Source organism: Euleptes europaea, chromosome 11, assembly GCF_029931775.1.
Source record: "Euleptes europaea isolate rEulEur1 chromosome 11, rEulEur1.hap1, whole genome shotgun sequence".
In the NCBI taxonomy this organism is placed as follows: Eukaryota; Metazoa; Chordata; class Lepidosauria; order Squamata; family Sphaerodactylidae; genus Euleptes; species Euleptes europaea.
Window position 1 is genome coordinate 64,107,026 of NC_079322.1, and position 23,645 is coordinate 64,130,670.

Below are 23,645 nucleotides of genomic sequence, written 5' to 3' on the forward strand. Positions count from 1 at the left end.
ATAGCCATTGATTTCAATTGGTTTAGACTGGAGTAATTCTGCGTAGGATTGCACTGTAATACATTCTATTCCAACATAAACCTTGGTAAATCAGGCTAACTCAATCAGATGCACAAGATTTTAATCCATCAGGCTGATTTATATACCCAACAGATGCCCTCCTTTCAGTTATGTATATAAAACAGCCTGATGGATTTAAACCTTATGCATCTGATGAAGGGAGCTATGACTAACCAAGGCTTATGCTAGAATGAATTGTATAAGTCTTTAAGGTACTGCTGTTTAATTTTATGGACCAATGGTTGGCTCAAACATGAGTAAGTTAACTTTGTACAGGAAATCCTGTATGTAGATTGTCATACAAGGTCCAGCAATTCATAAGTACAACTTTGTAACACACACACACAGCAAAATATACACATGTAGAATAATTATATTTGGCAACTGATATACATGTCTGAGTTCACCGTTGTGTGAAATTTAGTAAGCCAAAGTTTTCTTAATTCAGCTCTAGTCTGTAGTGTTTAATTTCCTGTTTGGCCAGAGGATGGCACTGCTAGCTAACTTTTTTTAATGACAGGATTCCTTCCCACCACCCCCACCAATTTTTTTGGAACTTTTGTTATCTCCGTTCTGAAATTCCAGTTGATGTTTAAGAGTGTTTGCAACTTGTCACTAAAGTGTAATTTTAACACTTCAAACAGATGCAGGCAGAAAAACTGTCTTTTTTGCAAAATGACAGATGTTGAAAAGAACTGGGTTGTTGTGAAGTCTGATTTCAAAGAACATGTTTTGTGGAGGGTTTAGCGCTACCCCCCCCCCAAATTCTCTTGCTAAAATCTGACATGAATCTCCTCAGTTTTCTAGGTAAGGGAATGGCAACGTTTCTTGCACAAAACAACCCTAGCTACCCCATAAACTCAGTCAAAACAGCTGTGGTTGGTTCTTGTGTATTATTGTTTAGCCCCATCTGCTTCCTGGAGGGAAGAAAACCAGCTAGTTTCCCAATCAGCTATAAGGGCTGTTAAGGTAAAGGTCTCCTGTGCAAGCACCGGGTCATTCCTGACCCGTGGTGTGACGTCACATCCCAACATTTCCTAGACAGACATTGTTCATGGGGCGGTTTGCCAGTGCCTTCCCCAGTCATCTTCCCTTTACCCCCAGCAAGCTGGGTACTGATTTTACCAACCTCGGAAGGATGGAAGGCTGAGTCAACCTTGAGGTGGCTACCCGAAACCAACGTCCGTCCGTTGGGATCGAACTCAGGTCGTGAGCAGAGCTTTTGACTGCAGGACTGCAGCTTACCACTCTGCGCCACGGGGCTCCTATTAGGGCTGTTAACTCACCATTAACCCTAAACTTACCAGTAAAGGTGAGTTCACACGTTGTATTACTGCATAGATGCTACAGTGTAACTTAACACTATTCATAGTCAGATATATATATCAGTGACCACTTCACATGCATCCTTTTTGCCTACAAGACCTATTTTTCTACTGTACTCATAGGAGACCAATAGGAACCTTTCCCACTACACATACCCGCACTGCAGTCCTAAACAGAGTTACACCCTTCTAACTGACTTCTTCAGTTGACTTAGAAAGGGGTGTAACTCTGCTTAGGAATACACTGTTAGGGCTATAATGGGACCTTGTTTTCTGTTGCAAATGCAGTTAAAAATATGTCTTGCTCGCAAAAGGATTCATGTGACATACCTGTTAAACTGAAACACGTTCTACAACAACAGGTTGGCAGAGGGCGGCTACATTCGATGACAGTACATGGAGGTGAAAAATACATCCCTGCTAAACACGTCTAAGGGGAGACCTGAGTATAACAGGGTAACAAGGTGAAGGTTTTGGAATTTCTCCAAGCAGAAGCATGAGGTTTGTTTCCGGGGTATTCAAAAAACGTTTCAGCGGAGTTGGAGCGACTCTTTTGATTCTCAGCCCCTCTGCACACAGTATTACACATAGGAACCATTTACCTTGAAGGGAACTGAGGGTTTTGCTAAGTGCTTTTAATTGCTGGAAAACACACAGGCTAAGCTACCCCCACTGCCTTGACAAGTCAAAGCAGCAGCTCCACTCCCCGCCCCCTCGTCTCGCCCCTTTTTTGCTGACTCCGCTATTTTAACCTCGGCAGGTTGTGTCCTGCTTCAGTAGCTGAAATCACGCTCAAGCCAGCAAACTGTTGGGGGAGAACACAAAAGAGGAAACTCGCTTTTCAACTAGAGTTTCCCCTTTACACTTCTCAGGCAAGAGAATCCATCTGTTTCAAAGCTGCATTGTCTGGGGAGAACAGTTCGCCCCCCCCCAAAACACATACATAATGCTCATCTCTCCACCCCAATTTTCAAATCCAATTGTTTATGACTGTGCTGATGGGAAACTATGGTACCCAGTCAGTTGTTCATGTGCTGAAACTTGATATTAAAACTACACTTCTCCCTAATTTAACTTTATCAGGGCTACATATTATTTTAAATTATAAACTGGGGGGGGGGTGTCTGCCTCCACCAGGGACAGCAGATGCTAGAAAGTTGGACAGACTTCTCCACTCCCCCCCCAGTCTTTGTAAACACTTTCCCCACCAACTCTACCACAGTTGCTTAATAACTCAAAGTTATTAAAACAAAATAGGGACTACCAAGAGGTGCTTCGCTGCTAATAACTCAGTTCTAAATGGCTTTTCAGTTATTCGTAGTCTGACAGATTTAGCAGGCATAAAAACCCCTTAACAGGGTTTTTCGTACTCTGAAACCTCGATTTAAAAAACCCAGAAAGACAGTGCCAAGATTCTAAGCGCTGAAGCCTTAAAACAAAAACCCACAGAGAACGAACTCCCAAACCACACAACTTCTGGTTTATAATAGATGTTCTTTGGTTCAATTAGCTGCCCAAGAGAAGAGTTTAGGAATACAATTGTTCCACAAAGAGAAATGCTTTAAATTGGGGTGATTGTAAGTAGACCACCTGTAGAGTATTCATGAACCTTTTTTGTTCCCCTTCACTATAATACTCTAACCTTGGGCCTTACTGCCTGCAGTCTGGCTAACAATGCCAGGAAAATCTGTTTAAAAGACTGGTCTCCCCTTTTCCTCTGGTGTTCACTAACTGTTACAAGTCTCCCTCTTTTTTTTTTCCTTTAAAAAAAGTCCCACATTCTTTTAATTGAAGAACTTTTGAGGCTCCACGGTGGCCAATTGGCCTGCAACAAGAGAAACTGGGCATGAGGAGGAATTTTTTTTTTTAAAAAGAAAACCCTATACAGACTATACACATTTAGAGAAGAGAAAAGATCAAAGTTTTTGCCAATCTCAAAGGGAACCGAGATCCCTACAGATTAACCCCATTCATTTAGTTCCCCTTAAAAAGGAAAAGATGTTCTGAGCCCATTGAGGTAGACAGGTAAAAAGTTCAATCCCTTTTTCGAAAGCATTCTGTTAATTCTGCAGCCTTCTACTCCAATCAATTAGCTTTCGCCTTGACAGACGGACAATCTCTCCCCCAGGAAGGGAGATATTTGATGTACAGAAATACGGAAGGTTAATATCACACTATCCCTAAATCCATTAAAAAAAAATAAAGAGCTCTCTGACAACTCTCAGCTCACTTTCCTATCGTAAAACAACTTAACTTTTCTGCCTGCTAAAGCAGCATGTGCTCACCAAAACAAGCAGAGGCAACCCACGGGAAACGTAGCTGCATTCCTAAAGTAACATTCATTTGGCAGAAATCATAATAACCCATGGGGGAGATTAATGCCCCATCCTTGTTTGTCTTGCTTATTACCCAGCAGCGGCCTGAAGAGAAACAATGGTGCCAAATCAAGGCTATAGAGCACTTGCTCCAAAGGAGTCCCATTCACGTGCAGATATTTCTGAATCATACCCTTGGAAGGGTGAATCCCCCCTCCCTTTTTTTAAACACAGTTAATTCAACAGTGATCTACAGCATACTCTTTTTAGTTCAGGGATTGGAGAAATGGAGGTTCACGCCTATTAAAACCTCAGGGATAATTAAAGGGGAGGGGCCTTTTAAAATCTCAGCCCAAGGCTGGACTCATCTCCACCCGTCACCCCTGTAGTTCTCAAGGATTTTAAATGGGCCCCCTCTGAGCAAACCTTTTGGTTTTCAAGTGGCAAGCAGCTGCACAGTGCAACTCTACACAGTTTCGCTCCGCTAAGTCCACTGGCTTCAACCGATTTAGAAAGCTGCAACTCCGTTTAGGATGGCACACTGAAATTCTAGTTTCTCATACATTTTCAGCTGTGCTCTAAGACAGCTCCCCAAATTTCAAAAACCAAGTAACAGAATAAGCAGGGCAGCAAAAGGGGGCGGCACCCCTTAGAAAATGAACATTTATCATTATTTTATTGACAAAATAGAATATTCAAATATTTGCTCTCGGGAGAGAGGGAGGGAGCGTGTGCAGGGGTAAGCCTCTAAACTTTTTTTTTTTTTTTTTTACAAAAAAATGTACAGACTGTATAGCATTTGGATATATACATATTTTACACATTTTGTACACGGTACCAAATAATTATATAAATACATCCTTTAACGTAAGAAACCCGTATTTATTTGGGGTATATAATTAAGACATAGGCTTGATTGTGTTTAAGGCATCTGCCAGTTGTTTTGTTTTTCAAATTTTAAACTCTCTTCCCCCCCCCCCCGCACCCGCAGTCCTATCAGACAGCTACTTCCAAGCTGAATCTGAAGAAAGGGGGGAAAGAGCACGCTGAGAAGCCCCAGTTCAACGTGGAGGTGTGTGTTGTGCGCACGTGGGGAGGGGCGCCTCCGGCCAGTCCAAAGAGAGGCTTAGAAAGTTCTGGCCTAGAAAGGCTTTTCCAACTCCCCTCTGCAAAGTAAACTTGGCGCCTTGAAAAGTAAGCGGCTCTCCCCGCACAGAGACGAAAGGCTGTAGGAGAGGAGCTGGCATTTGGGGCCTCCAGCAGCCCTTTTGTTCTGCACCCGGGCAGGCCATTAGAAAGTTCATTAATGAAGGGGGAGGGGCAGTCCAGTTCGCTGCACCCCCTCCTCCTCCCCGCACTCCAGCCTTCCCCCTTTACACCTGGGACAAGGGCATCTGTTTGGGGTAGGAAACGGAGCTGGCGGTGCCCGACCTCCACGTCAAGCCAGTGCTCACGTCACTGTACATAGACCCCCCTCCGCCGCCCAGTCCTCCCACGGCGGCGGCGGCCACCATGCCCGCTCCTCCTCCGCCAACCGCCCCCAGACTCCCGGCAGCGGCGGCGGCAGTCCCTTTGCTGGCCCAGCAGCAGCGGGTGCAGAGGGCCTTCCAGGACTCGAGGGTCTTCCCAGACCAGACCCACACTCCGGAAGTGATGCCCACCACCAGGCACATGAAGTACTTGAGCATAAACACCGCGTAGTCCGGGCGGTGGGCCTGGTCAGGCTGCTGGTCCCGGAGGCAGGGGCAGTTGTGTGTGGCCTCCCAGCGGGGGCGGTTGTGCTGCTCGTAGAAGAGGCAGGCCACCACGCTGGCGGCGGGCACGGTGTAGAGCACGGTGAACAGGCCCAGGCGGATCATGAGCTTCTCCAGCTTGTGCGTCTTGGTCGGGCCCCCTTGCTGCTTGATGACGCTCCGGATGCGGAAGAGCGACACGAACCCGGCCAGCAGGAACATGGAGCCGATGGCCAAGTAGATGAGCAAGGGGGCCAGCACGAAGCCCCGCAGGTTCTCCAGGCTCTGGTTGCCCACGTAGCAGATGCCCGCCACGGGGTCCCCGTCCACGGAGCTGAGCGCCAGCACGGCGATGGACTTGACGCTGGGCAGCAGCCAGGCCGCCAGGTGGAAGTACTGGGCGTAGCCCGCGATGGCCTCGTTGCCCCACTTCATGCCGGCGGCCAGGAACCAGGTGAGGGACAGGATGACCCACCAGATGGAGCTGGCCATGCCAAAGAAGTACACCAGCAAGAAGACCACCGTGCAGAGGGCGGGGCCCGTACTCTCGTAGCGCACGTGCTCCGCCACCGCCAACTCCGGCTGGAGCTCGGCCGCGCCCCCCGCCGCCCCACGCCCCCCCACCGCCGCCGCAGCGCCCCCCGCGGGGCCGGCGGACCCCGCCCCGGCCGCCGCCGCCCCGCCGCTGCAGGCCACCTTCTCGTGGCCGGCCACCAGGCGCACCAGGTAGCCCAGCGAGACGAAGAGGTAGCAGGCGGCCAGGAAGATGATGGGCCGCTCGGGGTACTTGAAGCGCTCCATGTCGATGAGGAAGGTGGAGACGGTGGCGAAGGTGGAGAGGAAGCAGAGGACGGACCACAGGCCCAGCCAGAAGGCGGTGAAGGCCCGCTCGTCGGGGCTGAAGTAGGGGTTGTGGCAGGGCAGGGCGCAGTTGGCCATGCGGCCCGTCTTGACGCGGTTGTAGAGCGGGTGGCGCTCGCTGGACACGGCCACCATGGGCGGGCGGCACCGGCAGCCCGGCTGGCAGGGCTGGGCGGGGGGCGTCCGGGGGGCGTCGGGGGGCTGTCGGGGCGGCGGCTGGGGGGCGGGGGGCGGCGGCGGGGGCTGGGTGGCGGCCTCGGTGCGGTTGTAGTCCATGCACAGGGTGTCGGGCTGGCCCTGCGGGGGCAGGCGCTCGCAGCGCATGCGGTCGGGCCAGGCGAAGCCGTACTGGCGCATGAGGGGCGCGCAGCCGGCCTTGGCCCGCTCGCACACGCTGCGGCACGGCGGCAGCGGCTTCTTGTAGTCCTCCAGGCAGATGGGCGTGTACATGCTGCACAGGAAGAAGCGCAGGTCGGCCGAGCACTGGATCTCCACCAGCGGCCAGAACTGGTGCACCTCCAGGCCCGCCTCGTCCTGCGTGTCGTGGTTGAACTGGTTGGGCATGGACGTGTAGTTGTAGCCGATGCCCTTGCACAGCGGCACCGTGATCTCCTGGCACGACAGCTCCTTGGCCGACGACGACGAGGCGGCGGCGGCGGCGGACGACGAGGAGGAGGAGGAGGCGGCCGATGCAGAGGAGGCGGCGGCGGCGGCCGAGCTAGAGCCCCGCAGCGGCGGCCAGGCGGGCAGCAGGAGCGGCAGGACGGCGAGGGCCAGCAGGCAACCCCGCTCCATGCTCGGCGAGCGGCCGGACGGGGCTCCCGCCGGCCGCGCTCCTCTTCCCTCGGCCGGCCGCGGGAGCGGGACCCCCTCCTCCCCGCCGCCGCGGAGCCTCCAGGTCGCGGGACCCCTCCCCTGGCGGCCAGCCCCCTCGCCCCGGCACGGAGAAGCGGCGGCGGCGGCGGGGAGGGGGGGGTCCTCTCGCCGGGCTGGCTCAGCGCGCCCCCATCTCCGGTCCTGGCGGCGGAGAAGGGAGGAAGGGGCGGCTCGGCGCCGGCTTCCAGGGTCCCCCCGGCCGCTCGGGGGGTGCGGGGGGCTGAGGGCGTCGGCTGGGACCCCCGAGCGGGTGCAGGGGGCTCCCCCAGCGGGCGGGCGGCGCGCTCCCCGAGCGGCCACCGGAGAGGTCTGGCCCCTGCGCCCCGCTTCGCCCGCGCTCCGGCTCCGGCGCCGCCGATCCCGGGGCCGCGCGCTCAGGGCTATTTATGCCCAGGGCGGCCAGGCTCCGCCCCGCCCGTCCCGGCGACCTATCACGGGGGCTCCGGGCGGGGAGTTGGGGGGGGGTACCCCGACGCCGCAGCCCGGCTTAAGGTGGATCTCGGGGGGGGGGGCCGCGGGGTTTGGAGAGGGGCGGCGCGGCTGGCCCTTTAAGAGGTTCTTTTGGGGTGTTTTCTTTTAATGTTGGCGTCTTGTTCGGAAAGGTGCGACGCTTCGGCAGGTAAGTTGTAGGAAGGGATCTGCTCCGTTGGCTCGCGCCCCATGGGCATTGTTCCTATCCTGGACTACCGCTTTCCTACGCCCAACGGGCGGCACGGCTTCCGTTCGCGATAAAAGTTAACGATCCTCCTTTCTGACCCTAGAAGCTCAAATGACTAAACTGAGGCTGTCGTATTTTGGTCGCGTCGTGAGATGACAAGAGTCACTGGGAAAGAGAGTCATGCTAGGAAAAGTGGGCAGCAGGAAAAGAGGGAGACCCGACAAGAGATGGACGGACTCCATAAAGGAAGCCACGGCCTTCAATTTGCAAGATCTGAGCAAGGCTGTCAAAGACAGGACATTTTGGAGGACTTTCATTCATAGGGTCGCCATGAGTCGGAAGCGACTTGACGTTCACACACACACACACACACACATCCTCATTTCCCTGTCCCACTCTGAGTCTCATTGGATGCATTTCTCAGAAACTGAAGCATTTACAATGCAAACCACATGCAGTGGTTAAGAGCGGTGGTTTGGAATAATGGACTCCGGTCTGGAGAACTGAGTTCGATTCCCCTCTCCTCCATGAGTGGCAGAGGCTAATCTGGTGAACTGGATTTGTTTCCCCACTCCTCCACACGAAGCTGGCTGGGTGGCCTTGGGCGAGTTACAGTTCTGTTAGAGCTCTCTCAGCCTCACCTACCTCACGGGGTATCTGTTGTGGGGAGGGGAAGGGAAGGCGACTATAAGCTGGTTTGAGTCTCCCTTAAGGGGTAGAGAAAGTTGGCATATAAAAAACCAACTCCTCTTCTTCTTGAATCATCATGGCAAACAGCTCCAGGGCTGCGAAGTCTGCAGCCAGACTTCAACCGGACAATTTGGACACTCGTTCCGAATCGCTTAGGATGTTCTAGCTCAAATGGTAACAAGTTGGCTAGAGCATCTAAACGATGCCTGTAGCCCAGTGGCTTTTCTGAGTGGCTGCAGCTTTCCAGCTTTTGTCTTCCAGGATGCTGCTTCTCTTCCAATCTCTCCTCAAAACCCACTTGGCTTTTCCCCATGTACCATTCTGTGCTAGATAAATTATCCCTGACCGATCAGTTTCAGGCACCTAAGGGAATTTTTTTCCCACCTTCCCTGTATCATACTATAGAACTGTAGTCATCTTGGGGCAGCACCCTGCTTGCTGGGATGTTGAAAAGCAGGGAGGTGTGGGTCGATGGTGCTAAAAAAATTAAGAACTTTTAGCTGCCTGTAGTTTTGCCCATATCAATTCCCTGCAGAGGTTGCTCTGTAAAGGGAGACAGGGATCTCTTGTGCTGCCCTGATCAGCTTGTGCTTCCTGATCCAGGTAGGAGCAAATCAAACTTAATGGGAGGAAACTTCTGCCTAAAACTTTTCTGAACTCGAACCTCCATCCTTTCTAAACCTGACACCTGCTTCTCTACCAGCCTGCCAACTTATCTGTTCAGCTGATGAGCATTCAGAGACCTTTGTGCACCTATATGGTGCACATAAGAATTGGTGGTCAGAGAAAAGGCATTACTAGAATACCATCACCGGAGTGGTTCCCTTTCCCCCCTATTTTTGCCTGGTTCCAATCCCAGCTCCATTTCTGAGGGAGGCCAGGACTGGCCAGCGACTCTGTCTGGACAGGCAGAAGGCTGTGTTCAACGAAGAGATGAGGACTGAGTGAGGTGGCCTGCCTGGCTCTTCCAAATGTTGACCTGAAGGCCTGGAGGAACTAAATGGCAAGCCTCTGCAGCTCTGGCTTGAAAGGTTTCTGCTCAAGGGCTCAAAAATAGTTTGGGGGAGTGCAATTTATTTATTTATTTAATTCATTTATACCTTGCCTTTCTCCTATGGGGAACCAAAGCTGCTTACATCGTTCTGCTCTCCTCCATTTGTTCCTCAGAACAACCCTGTGAGGTAGGTTGGGCCGAGAAAGTGTAACTGTCCCAAGGTCACCCAGCAAGCTTCCATGACATGAGTGCAGATTCTAACCTAGGTCTCCCAGACACTAGTCCAATGCTCTTAACCACTACACCACACTGGCTGTCTTTGTAAGAAGACGGGCAAGTGTCCCTCTCTGGGCACTGGCTTGCTGGTTTCTGGCATTAATTGATCGCTTGTGACCCCGAAGAGAGACTCACTTCATATTTTGTTTTTGGATAAATGTTAAGAGTTTAGAAACAGTAGTTTGAGGACGTGCCTAAGATCACGTGACCTTGGGTTGCATTACAAGGTGTTTTAGTTCCTGCTGCTATTCAAATTCTTTTGAGCCATTCCTAAACAGCGTTAGTCTCTCTGTGGATCCAGAAACTTTGTTTCTGCCTAGTTGGGTGTAAGTGTTACTTCAGTTGTAAATAAAGCAGGATGATAACCAGGGACTTGTCTGTCACTGACTGTCAGTCTCCCTGGGGCCTTGAGCAACATTTTGCTATCTGAGATCCCTTTACCCAGAGATACTGGGAACTGAACCTGAGCTCCTAAATACACAGAGCAAAAATTATCTACTGTTGACTGATGGCTCCCCCAGCAGTCTCTCTTTGGGGAACAAGAAAGGAATCAGCAAGAGCTACTGTAGGTTAGGGTTTTGGTGTAGAGCTGGGCAGACCCAGGTTCAAATCCCTGTGCATACATGAAGCTTGCGGTGTCTCTCTCACTTTCTCAGCCCAACGTAGCTCACAGGATTGTTGTGGGGGTTCAAAAGGAGGAGTGGAAAACTATGCGTGGAGAAAGGCAAGAAGAAAAAACACAATAAATAAATCAGTGCAGACTGTGCACAGGTGTTATGGGACTTGTGGAACTAGGTCATGCTACATCAGCATTGCCAAGAAGAAGAGGGAGAAGAAGATGATGAAGAAGAAGAGGTGGTTTTATATGCCGACTTTCTCTGCAACTTAAGGAAGAATCAAACCGGCTTACAATCACCTTCCCCTCCCCACAAACCCCTCTACTGACTCACAAAATCTAAATATATGTTTTTTACAGGCATGAGGACTAGTCAAATGACTCTTCAAATTAAATTTCACTTTCCTTTTATCAAGGAGGCAGGATTCACAGCTTGGAAGACGACCTGAGCACAACATTAATTTTTGGCTATATGCTTGATCTGAAGAAACCCAGGAAAATAGGATATAAGAGGTCAACACTAGAGATATTTTTTTATCAACAGCAGTCTCTTGCACACTCTCTCCCAGAGAGATAAGACTGCAAAATAAACAAAGACTGGACAACACACTGGTTGCATGATCCAGCAGGAAGGGCAATTGAAACAGAGCTAGCTATAAAATACTTAGAAACCAAACAATTAAAGTCTTTCTGTGATACTTGTTTAAGCATGAGCTAGCCAATAAAAATACATATCTGAATTACTTTCATTAGAATAAATGAGACTTCATAGCTCTTAACTTCAGCTAATTCATGTTTTTTTTAAATATTACAAGAGGAGAGAGATGTGATTCTTTGGTATAAAAGGGAAAAGCCAGTGCTGCCACACAACACGAATGCTTAAGAAGATTTTGACTTCCGGCCTCAAATAGAAAGATTCCTTAAAATATAAACTCTCCATGCATTTATGAACATTTTAGAGCCATCAGAACATCTGGACATACAGTTGTTTGGAAGGAAAATGGTACTGAAACCTAAGAAGTTTAATTCCAGGTAAACATGTTTATGATGAGAATATGTGAAACGGAGGAATAGTGTTGGGGGGTGGATGATGAAGATCTCTGAATGGTGTAGCATGAGCACTGAATGAGCCAAACAGGAGGGTCTGTGCACAGATAAGTACATCTATATGGCGCACATAAGAACTGATGGATGGAGAAAAGGTGTTACTAGAATACCATAGAATAGCTTTTGTCTGTGGAGAGAAGCGACCCCATTTCATTCTCTGTCCCCTTTCCCCAAATGCATATACATCAATAGATAGCAGCAGCATCCTCCGGTAACTTACACGTGTGAATGAGCGATTATAGTTCTTTTTGCAGGCAGACTATTATTACCTGCCTCTCATCACTTTGAACACAGTGAATGCAAGACCACCTTGCTGGAAAAGACTGCATTCTTATACGTGTTTATTCAGTGGCAAATCTCACCGAATTCAATAACACATCTCCTCAAGCAAATGTGCCTCTTTTTACAGTGCAACATTTCATCTTGCCCAGCCTGTCTCTCTTGGCCAGTGGCCAACCAGATGCCAACTCAATGGGAAGCTCATAACTAGCCTTACCCCAAACATCCAGCCATTGAGGTACACTGCTTCTGATCCTGCATGCTCCATTGAGCTTATTATTAAGCTTATTACTGTTATTGACAGACCTATCTTTCACAATGTTGTCTATAAACTCCCATTTTACCAAGAGGTCGTCCCTGAATGGTTAGGGTATCATATTACATAAATCATACCTCCCAGTTTTCTGATGACTTTCCCAGTTCCTCCCTCTGCTGTTCTCCCCTGTTCACAGGCTTCGCCTCAAAGGATGGGGAATTGGTCTTTTGGGCCCAAACCTACACTTTTCACAAATGCACCTCTGGTGTAGTGGTTTGGAGCGGTGGACTCTGATCTGGAGAACCGGGTTTGATTCCCCACTCCTCCACATGACCGGCGGACACTAATCTGGTAACTGGATTTGTTTCCCCACTCCCACACATGAAGCCAGCTGGGTGACCTTGGGCTAGTCACAGCTCTTTCAGCCCCACCTATCTCACAGGGTGTCTGTTGTGGGTAGCGTTGCCAGCTCCAGGTTGGGAAATACCTGGAGATTTTTGGGGTGGAGCCTGAGGAGAGTGGGGTTTGGAGAGGGGAGGGACTTCAATGCCATAGAGCCATTTTCTCCAGATGAACTGAGCTCTATCGGCTGGAGATCAGATGTAATAGTGGGAGATCTCCACCTACCACCTGGAGGGTGGCAGCCCTAGTTATGGGAGGGGAAGGGGATTGTAAGCCGGTTTGATTCTTAAGTGGTAGAGAAAGTCGGCATAAAAAACCTAACTCTTCTTTTTCTTCTACATTTTTTGTACTGAAATAAACAAATGTCTATACCCCAATATATTTTTTTCCTTTCTATCACCATCATGCATGTTTAGAGTTGCCAACTGCCAGGTACTAGCTGGAGATCGCCTGCTATTACAACTGATCTCCAGCAAATAGAGAGCAGTTCACCTGGAGCGAAAGACCGCTTTGGCAATTGGACTCTATGGCGTTGAAGTTCCTCCCCTCCCCAAAGCCAGCCCTCCTCAGGCTCCGCCCCAAAAACCTCCCGCCAGTGGCAAAGAGGGGCCTGGCAACCCTAGGGAGCAAGGTAAGTCGGGGAGCGCCGAAGATCCATTTGGCTTTCAGAACCACTGTTTCTGCTCACAAGTCATAGTTTGTAGGGACCTGGCAACCCTATGGAATGCAGTGTTGTTGTTTTTTAAGCACTCGTGGCGCAGAGTGTTAAGCTGCAGTACTGCAGTCCAAGTTCTGCTCACGACCTGAGTTCGATCCCGACAGAAGTCGGTTTCAGGTAGCCGGCTCAAGGTTGACTCAGCCTTCCATCCTTCTGAGGTCGGTGAAATGAGTACCCAGCTTGCTGGGGGCAAAGGGAAGATGACTGGGGAAGGCACTGGCAAACCACCCCGTAAACAAAGTCTGCCTTGGAAACGTGGGGATGTGACGTCACCGCAAGGGTCAGGAATGACCCGGTGCTTGCACAGGGACCTTTACCTGTTAATTTTTTTTTTTTTTTACAATGTAGCGCTAAACAGGGGTTCGTGGGGGAAACAGAGACCCGAACCATTATTTCAAGAAAACAGTTTATTCCGGCAGCTGCAACCCAGAGGCCCTAATGGGCAGAAATCACGGAGTGCCGATGGTACTGAGGAACGGATATTGATCCAAATTCAAGTTAGGACGGTACATCAACATTCTGTACACAGCTGATTGTATTACAGACCAGAAAGGCGACTCAGTACAGTTGCAGTTTCATCCAGTTTCTCCTATCGTTGTTTATCGTTCACTCTGACACTCCATGGGCGAAAACGCACGGTCGCTTTAGCCTCCTTTTTTCCCTGTTCCAGCCAGGATCCAGCCAGGATCGAACGCACGACCGTGCGTTCGATCCTGGCTGAATCCTGGCTGGAACAGGGAAGAAAGGAAGCTAAAGCGACCGTGCGTTTTCGCCCCATGACTCTTAACCCACTTACTGAAAGCACCCAGAGAGCAAGCCTGTATCTAGGTCACTGGGTCCGCGAGAACTAAATTAAGGTCCGCGAAACAAAGTTATAAACCCATAATAAATTAATATTTTCAATTAAAAGTTCTCTATTATAAAAATATATACATTCAAATATTATTCTAAGTTTAATGTTGAACTAACAGTTATGATTAAAGTTTATTTTCAAATTCTCGGAATTTTTATTTCGAACCTTGGGGCCCCTGCACCGAACAAAAAAAGTCCTAGTGGTCCCTGGTCAAAAAAAGGTTGGGAACCACTGATCTAGGTCGACATTCCTTCCCCCAGCTTCCCTAGCAGTCTGGATGCCAATTGTTACCGGGAGATCGTTTGGGCCACAGTTACAACATGCAGGCAGAAATGCACCAGGAAAATGACTCTTAACCCACTTACTTAAAGCACACGAGAGCAAGCCTGTATCTAGGTAGACATTCCTTCCCCCAGCTTCCCTAGCAGTCTGGATGCCAATTGTTACCGGGAGATCTTTGGGGCCACGGTTACAACATGCAGGCAGAAATGCACCAGGAAAATGACTCTTAACCCACTTACTGAAAGCACATAGAGAGCAAGCCTGTATCTAGGTCGACATTCCTTCCCCCAGCTTCCCTAGCAGTCTGGATGCCAATTGTTACCGGGAGATCTTTGGGGCCACGGTTACAACAAAAAAGGGGGGGAAACCCAGAGCCCCCTGAACCCCCTTGGCAGGCCGGCGCAGCTGAAGACGACCCCTGCCCCTTTTGTCTCCCGGGCGGTTGTTCCTCGTGGCCCAGTTGCTCTCCCCTCTCCCCTCCATCCCGGACCACCTTAAGGGGGAAGGCGGAGGAGGAGCGAAGCCGGCTGCGGGGAGGGGGGGCCGGCAGGTTCATTTGCGCCTCTTCGGCCCTCCCGGGAAAGGCAGAAGCGCCTAGTGGGCGCCCCCCCTCCTCTCGCGCCCCTTCTACGCCGAGCGAGGCTGCGGTCCTTCTGGCGGCGGGAGGGAAGGGGCTCCCCTGCTCGGGATCGGGACCGCGGCGGCCGCTTCTGGCGGCGCTTGCTCCGGAGTAGACGTCCAACGCACCCGGCTTGGCCGAAAGCCACGGTCGGCGGCGCGCCGGGGAGGCTGCCGGCCCGTTGGCCTCGGGGATGCAACTCGCCACGCGAGAGGGTCCTTAAAAAATGCACTTTTTCAAAGTCGCAAAACTGGGGAAGGGGTTTTGCCGGAAGTTGTTAGCCTCGCAATCGCAATTTGACGTTTGTTAAAATAAATTTCTTTTTTTCCCTTTTTTTTTATAGGTGTTTCCTCCACAGGCTGGTTTTTAAGCAGAGGCTAGATGGCCATCTGTCAGCAATGCTGGTTCTATGACCTTAGGCAGTTCATGAGAGGGAGGGCGCCTTGGCCATCTTCTGGGCATGGAGTAGGGGTCACTAGGGGTGTATGTGGGGAGGTAGTTGTGAATTTCCTGCATTGTGCAGGGGGTTGGGCTAGATGATCCTGGTGGTCCCTTCCAACTCTGTGATTCTATGACATTTCCTTGGAAACAAACCTCTGAATGCAATTAAGCCTCTTTTCAGGGAAGAGTGTTCCTGTTTGGGGCTGTTTTACAATTAAGAAGGCAATTGTTCCATAGAAATCAAGGGGGCGTCAACAGTGCTTCCATTTGGCTGGATCCTGCCCCATGTTTCCTTAGAGGCAGCCTGCATTGTTTGTCTCCTGTTGTCTATGGCTCACGCTCACGGTGGTAACTTTTCTTTTTGCCTGTACAGGCGCTGCTCCCTTGTGGTGCCTGATCCTGCCCTGGCAGCTGCACTGCAGGGCCGGCCTTTCATGGGGTCAAGAACATCGCCATAGCTCTGCCCACCATCACGCACGCACTCTCGGGCTGATCTATTTTGCAGGGTTGTGATGATAAAATGAATCATAGAGTTGGAAGGGGCCATACAGGCCATCTAGTCCACCCCCTCTGCTCAATGCATGATCAGCCTCGAGCATCCCTGACAAGTGCTTGTCCAGCCTCTGCTTTAAGACTGCCAGTGGGTGGGAGCTCCCCACCTCCCCAGGTAGCTGATTTCACTATCCAACAACTCTTACTGCAATCCCCCCCCCCTAATATCCAGCTGGTACCTTTCTGCTCATAATTTAACCCATTATTGTGAGTCCTAACCTCTGCTGCCAACAGGAACAGCTCCCTGCCCTCCTCTAAGTGACAGCCGCTCAAATACTCAAAGAGATCAATCATGTCCCCCCTCAACCTCCTCTTCTCCAACTAAATATTCTCAAGTCCCTCATCCTTGTTGCTCTCCTCTGCACCCGCTCCATTCTGTCCACATCTTTTTTGAAGCAAGGCCTCCAGAACTGCATACAAGTACAGCCTGACCAATGCAGTGTACAGCAAGACTATGATATCTTGAATGTTATGCCCCTGTTGCTACATCCCAAGATCACATTAGCTACCCAATGCTACCCAGAAGTATATCCCCCATCAAGTAAGTGTGTTCCTCGTTTTTGTTGCCCATACGTATAACTTGACCTTGTTGAATTGCATCTTATTCACGTCCGCCCACTTTTCCAGTGTGTTCAGAGCTCGTTGAATTCTATATCTTCTGGTGTGTTCGCCGCTCCTCCCAATTTGGTGTCATCTGCAAATTGAATGAGTAGTCCCTCCGCCCCCTCATGCAGATCATTTATAAAAAATATTGAAAAGAACCGGGCCCAGAACCAAACCCTGTGGCACCCCACTGGACACCTTCCTCTATTCAGTTGACAACTACTCTTGGACTGGGGTTCTCCCAACTTTTATGAAACGTAGTCCAGATGAGGAATGCACTTTGGGGGTTGGCCATAGAATACTTGTTTTGCAAAGAAGATTTATAATTCTGGCATGGCTAAAAATCAATAAAACGATAGTTTGAGATTGGTCGCTATTGATAGACCACTATTAGTCCCATGTTGTGTGTGTGTCAATTGCCATTATGTCACAGCCAACGTAGGGTGACCCCATAGGGTTTTCAAGGTAAGTGATTAAGCAGAGGTGGTTTTCAAGGCAAGTTATTAAGCAAAGGTGGTTTGCCATTGCCTTCCTCTGCAAAGACTTCCTTGGTGGTCTCCCATCCAATTATCGGTTCTACTTAGCTTCTGAGAGCTGATGAAATTGGTCTATACTATACCATTCCACACCCCACTCTCATGTTACAAATGGAGAACTGAGATGAACCCAACTGCGGATCCCTACCAGGTATCATCGCTCTCAGCAAACTACAACTCCCAGGATTCCTTGGGAAAGACATGACAGTCAACTGGGCAGAAAACCAATACAATGTAACTTTGTGTGGAAATACAGCTTGAGAGATGACTGTTTGAATCTTTAGATCACTGGTTCCCAACCAGGGGTCCATGGACCCCCAGGGGTCCGCGAGAACTAAATTAAGGTCCACGAAACAAAGTTATAAACCCATAATAAATTAATATTTTCAATTAAAAGTTCTCTATTATAAAAATATATATTCAAATATTATTCTAAGTTTAATGTTTAACTAACAGTTATGATTAACGTTTATTTTCTAATTCTCAGAATTTTTATTTTGAACCTTGGGGTCCCTGCACCGAACAAAAAAGTCCTAGTGGTCCCTGGTCAAAAAAAGGTTGGGAACCACTGGTTTAAAGCCTGGCTTCTCCATTGAGATACATTGCAAAGATCACACTAAAGAATCTGAACACAGCCACTCTGCCAATGCATTTCAATGGAGGATGGGGGTGACCCCTTCCAGATCCCATAACTCCGGACCCCCTGACCCAATCTTTACCAAACTTGGGGGTTCTTGTGATAAACCGAGCCTTCCGAAGTCAGGTCTTCAGAAGCAGCTTCACTAGTTTATCCATGCAAACAATTTAGAAAAATAGTCTTTCTCCCACTGCCTGTTTCTCAACAATGGGGGAAGCCTAGCAAAATGCTTTGTGGGGTAGAATAAAAAAATTACTAATTTTTACTGTCTGATCCTATATGTCTCCTCAGGATAAGTCCCAGTGGTAAGGCTGTCTCTCATGCATAGGAATGGAGATATGCAGTAGAAGAAGAAGTTGGTTTTTATATGCTGACTTTCTCTGCCACTTAAGGGAGAATCAAACCGGCTTACAATCCCCTTCCCTTCCCCTCCCCACAACAGACACCCTGTGAGGTAGGTGGGGCTGAGAGAGAATGACTTGCCCAAGGTCACCCAGCTGGCTTTGTGTGTAGGAGTGGGGAAACAAATCCAGTTCACCAGATTAGACTCCGCTGCTCATGTGGAGGAGTGGGGAATCAAACCCGGTTTTCCAGATCAGACTCCACCACTCTACCACTCCAGTACGATCTTGTAAGCTTATTGAGAAGTCCTATTAACTTCAGTGGGGCTTCCTCCCAAGTAAATATATTCAGGCTCACAGGAATAAACTGTTTTCACTAATTCAGACCTGTGTGTGTGTGTATGTGCTATCAAGTCACAGCCGATTTAGGGCGACCCCGGAGGGTTTTCAAGGCAAGGGACATTTGGAGGTGGTTTGCCATTGCCTGCCTCCATGTGGGCTGAGAGAGTTCTGAGAGAACTAAGACTGGCCCAAGGTCACCCAGCAGGCTTCATGTGGAGGAGTGGGGAATCGAACCTGGTTCTCCAGATTAGAGTCCACCGCTCATGTAGAGGAGTGGGGGACCATTGAACCCAATTCTCCAGATTAGAGTCCACCGCTCATGTAGAGGAGTGGGGGACCATTGAACCCAATTCTCCAGATTAGAGTCCACCGCTCTTAACCACTACACCACACTGGCTGTCTAATTACATTGAGCAAACGTGTAGGATTAGACTGTTACACAGAGCACCATTTCTCAACCCCTGGGCCTGGATGATTTCCTGCTGGTATTTTAAGAGACGGCAAAGATAATGCATTTTATTTTTAAAATCTTAATCTGGCCATCCTACACACACCACATTCCTGACTTCCTGCTTTTCCAGCATGCTGTTTAAAAAAAACACCTGATAATAGTGGCAGGTGCTGTCGGTGAGCTCGGGCTGGGTCAGCACAGACCTTATCTGATGTACGACTCTTAAGAGCGGAATTCTGGGTAGTTCTAGTCTAAAAGGGTGCAGTCCTCTGTTTGTAATGCCAAGACCTGCACCAAGGTCAAGCTTTGGTTATTTGTTGCTTTCAAGCCCGTCTCAATAAGCAAGGAGATCCAGAATCACACCAAAGCAAACATGTTTAATGGATATAAACATTCCAATTTACAGACATGATAATCATAAAGCCTTTAATGCTTCAGTCCCGAATACTGCAGTCTTTTAACCAGGAGAGAGTGGACAGGGTGACGTTTTTCTCCCTCTCCCATAATACTAGAACACGAGGTCATCTGTTGAAGCTGGAGGGTGAGAGATTCAAAACAGATAAAAGGAAGTTTTTTTCACACAATGCATAGTTGTGGAACTCTCTGCCCCAGGATGTGGTGATGGCTGCCAACTTGGAAGGCTTTAAGAGGCTTTCCTCATAGAGGAAAGGGGTATTCATGGCTATTAGTTAAAATGGATACTAGTCATGCTGCATACCTATTCTCTCTAGTATCAGAGGAGCATGCCTATTATATTGGGTGCGGTGGAACACAGGCAGGATGGTGCTGCTGCAGTCGTCTTGTTTGTGGGCTTCCCAGGGGTACCTGGTTGGCCACTGTGTGAACAAACTGCTGGACTTGATGGGCCTTGGTCTGATTCAGCAGGGCCGTTCTTCTGTAACTCATTTTATAATGTACTTGGTTGGATCCAACCAACTTCTCCATTGGGGAAAAAGGAAGAAAGTGTCTCTATTGATCCTGAGACCTGCATGGACAACAGCCCTTTGGGATGGGGGCTGTAATAAGGGAAATTAAGAGACTGAGTGAAAATGTTGGGTGGCTTTAACCCATAGTGTTGAACTAAATTAAATTGTTCCTAATGGAAACAGTCAACCTTGCCTGTTTTTCGTCTCGCTATTTTTCTTGGCTGAGAAAGATAAGCTGCCAGGTTCGATCCCCTGAGATAGTATGTGACTATGACAGAGGTCTGCCTGAGGCTCTGGGAAATCATATTCAAGATTTATTGGTGTGCTGATCTGATCTAGATATTCTCGATTGTATTGCTCAATATAACAGTGGCTGCGACTGATTTATAGCTGAAACTCTGGCAACAGCCTGCAAAGTTGTTAGCGTTCCTGTTTCGCTGACACTTAAAACCTATGACCGTCCGTTGAAACCACGGCTGAGCTTGGAGGCCAAGGATTATCCTTGCAAGATGGACACTTTTGGCCGACAACCTTTCGGGACTGAAGAACAGTGCGATGTTTCTCTAGTCTAGCAGCATTCTCAGTCAGTCATTACGGTCTTCAGGGAAGATACCAAATTTCTGTAGAACAGTGGTTCTTAAGAGCCAGCTTGGTGTAGTGGTTAAGAGTGGTGGTTTGGAGCGGTGGACTCTGATCTGGAGAACCGGGTTTGATTCCCCACTCCTCCACAGGAGCGGTGGAGGCTAATCTGGTGAACTGGATTTGTTTCCCCCCTCCTACACATGAAGCCAGCTGGGTGACCTTGGGCTAGTCACTCTCTCTCAGCCCCACTACAAGGTGTCTGTTGTGGGGAAGGGAAGGTGATTGTAAGCCGGTTTGACTCTCCCTTAAGTGGCAGCAAAAGTCAGCATATAAAAACTAACTCCTTCTTCTCAAGGTGTGATATGGGGAAGAGAATGCTTTAGCAGCTCAGCACATTACAGGCTGCAGGACCAACTCTGGGCTGGTCCAGTGAAAAGGATCTCACTTAGCAGAACTGGGAAAGACCTTTGAGATCTTAGACAACTTCTGCCAGGCTGAACAGAAAGTACATAGCTAAATGGACCAATGGTCTAAAAAGCCCATATGTCCTCTGATGAGTTACCTCTGTTCCTTTTCATGAAAATATGGAATGCTAAAGAGCATGTTGTTCCATAGCAAAGCCAGTCCTGCATGTATATTAACCTTCTACAGTTCCATATATGTAACAAGTTTGGAACCACCATGTAAGGAAACCGGTGCAGTTCTGAGCAAAGTGTGCCATAAACAGAATCCCTGTTGGACTACTGCACAATTAAATGGCTCAAGACACACAGCAGGGTCCAAATCCTAGAAGAAGAAGAGTTGGTTTTTATATGCCGACTTTCTCTACCACTTAAAGAAGAATCAAACCGACTTACAATCACCTTCCCTTCCCCTCCCAAGCAAACTAGTAACGTGGCCCTCAACAGAGCAAAATTTAAGAAGCAACAGCATTAAAAAAATATCGGTGGATATTTAGGTGGGCCTTGGTCCAATGTTAGGTGCCATCAAGTCACTTCCAACCTATGGCGACCCTATGAATTCATTACCTCCCAAACATCCTAACATTAACAGCCTTGCTCAGATCTTGCAAACGGAGGGCCGTAGTTTCCTTCATTGAGTCAATCCAGGTCATCCAGCATGGTGTAGTGGTTAGGAGCTGTGGACTCTAATCTGGTGTACCAGGTTGGTTTCCCCACTCCTACACATGAAGCCAGTTGGGTGACCTTGGGCTAATCATAGTTCTCTCTGAACTCTCTTAGCTCCACCTTCATCACAAGGTATCTGTTGTGGAGAGAGGAAGGGAAGGAGATTGTAAGCCGGTTTGATTCTCTTTAAAAGGTAGAGAAAGCTGGTTTATAAAAACCAACTCTACTTCTTCTAAAGCTTTCCACTTTTTCTAGCCAGTGTGGTGTAGCAGTTTAGAGTGGTGGACTCTGATCTGGAGAACCGGGTTTGATTTCCCACTCCTCCACATGAGTGGTGGATGCTAATCTGGTGAACTGGATTTGTTTCCCCACTCCTACACATGAAGCCAGCTGGGTGACCTCACACTCTCTCAGCCCCACCTACCTCACAGGGTGTCAGTTGTGGGGAGGGGAAGGTGATTGTAAGCTGGCTTAATTCTTCCTTAAGTGGTAGAGAAAGCCGGCATATAAAAACCAACTGTTCTTCTTTTCCAGTGACTCTTGTCTTCTCATAACGTGACCAAAGTACGGTAGCCTCAGTTTAGTCATTTAGTTAGCTGCTTGTTGAGCATGCTTAAGATTGCAGAGCTGTTTCCAGAAGCTCAAGGAGGCTTAACGTTTCCATCCTCTTAGCAGAAATGTCCCTCTCTCCCCCCTGCTCTCTCCTCCCTGCCTTGCACCTTATCTAACAAGTGAGAATGGGGGTTACCACACTTTGTATTCCCAGCGATGTATTAAGAGTTTGAAAATGTTATAAAAAACATCTCTTTAAAAGGGTTTTTGGATACCACAGCTTATAAATGGTTGGAAGACGTCTTCACAGCTAAAGGGGCCAAACAAAGTGCGCACAGTATTTTTTATAACGTTTTCAAACTCTTAATACATCGCTGGGAATACGTACATAGAAAGTGCGAACAGTATTTTTTATAACATTTTCAAACTCTTAATACATCGCTGGGAATACGTACATAGAAAGTGCGCACAGTATTTTTTATAACGTTTTCAAACTCTTAATACATCGCTGGGAATACGTACACAAAAAGTGTGAACAGTATTTTTTATAACATTTTCAAACTCTTAATACATCGCTGGGAATACGTACATAGAAAGTGCGAACAGTATTTTTTATAACATTTTCAAACTCTTAATACATCGTTGGGAATACGTACACAGAAAGTGCGCACAGTATTTTTTATAACGTTTTCAAACTCTTAATACATCGCTGGGAATACGTACACAAAAAGTGTAAACAGTATTTTTTATAACATTTTCAAACTCTTAATACATCGCTGGGAATACGTACATAGAAAGTGCGCACAGTATTTTTTATAACGTTTTCAAACTCTTAATACATCGCTGGGAATACGTACATAGAAAGTGCGCACAGTATTTTTTATAACGTTTTCAAACTCTTAATACATCGCTGGGAATACATACATAGAAAGTGCGCACAGTATTTTTTATAACGTTTTCAAACTCTTAATACATCGCTGGGAATTCGTACATAGAAAGTGCGCACAGTATTTTTTATAACGTTTTCAAACTCTTAATACATCGCTGGGAATACGTACACAAAAAGTGTGAACAGTATTTTTTATAACATTTTCAAACTCTTAATACATCGCTGGGAATACGTACATAGAAAGTGCGAACAGTATTTTTTATAACATTTTCAAACTCTTAATACATCGTTGGGAATACGTACACAGAAAGTGCGCACAGTATTTTTTATAACGTTTTCAAACTCTTAATACATCGCTGGGAATACGTACACAAAAAGTGTAAACAGTATTTTTTATAACATTTTCAAACTCTTAATATATCGCTGGGAATACGTACATAGAAAGTGTGAACAGTATTTTTTATAACATTTTCAAACTCTTAATACATCGCTGGGAATACGTACATAGAAAGTGCGCACAGTATTTTTTATAACGTTTTCAAACTCTTAATACATCGCTGGGAATACATACATAGAAAGTGCGCACAGTATTTTTTATAACGTTTTCAAACTTAATACATCGCTGGGAATTCGTACATAGAAAGTGCGCACAGTATTTTTTATAACGTTTTCAAACTCTTAATACATCGCTGGGAATACGTACATAGAGAGTGCGAACAGTATTTTTTGATAACATTTTCAAACTC

General features: G+C 48.1%; 1 protein-coding gene across 1 annotated transcript; it reads right to left on the reverse strand.

Moving 5' to 3' along the window:
- Positions 1–5,060: 5,060 nt before the first annotated feature.
- Positions 5,061–7,089, reverse strand: FZD8 (frizzled class receptor 8). The gene has a single exon (XM_056857710.1). The coding sequence runs from the start codon at positions 7,087–7,089 to the stop codon at positions 5,074–5,076; it is 2,016 nt and encodes a 671-aa protein (XP_056713688.1). The 3' UTR covers positions 5,061–5,073.
- Positions 7,090–23,645: the final 16,556 nt, after the last annotated feature.

What these genes read in the sequence shown, in the direction of transcription:
- FZD8 (XM_056857710.1), bottom strand. Translation starts at nt 7,089, where the DNA reads ATGGAGCGGGGTTGCCTGCTGGCCCTCGCCGTCCTGCCGCTCCTGCTG.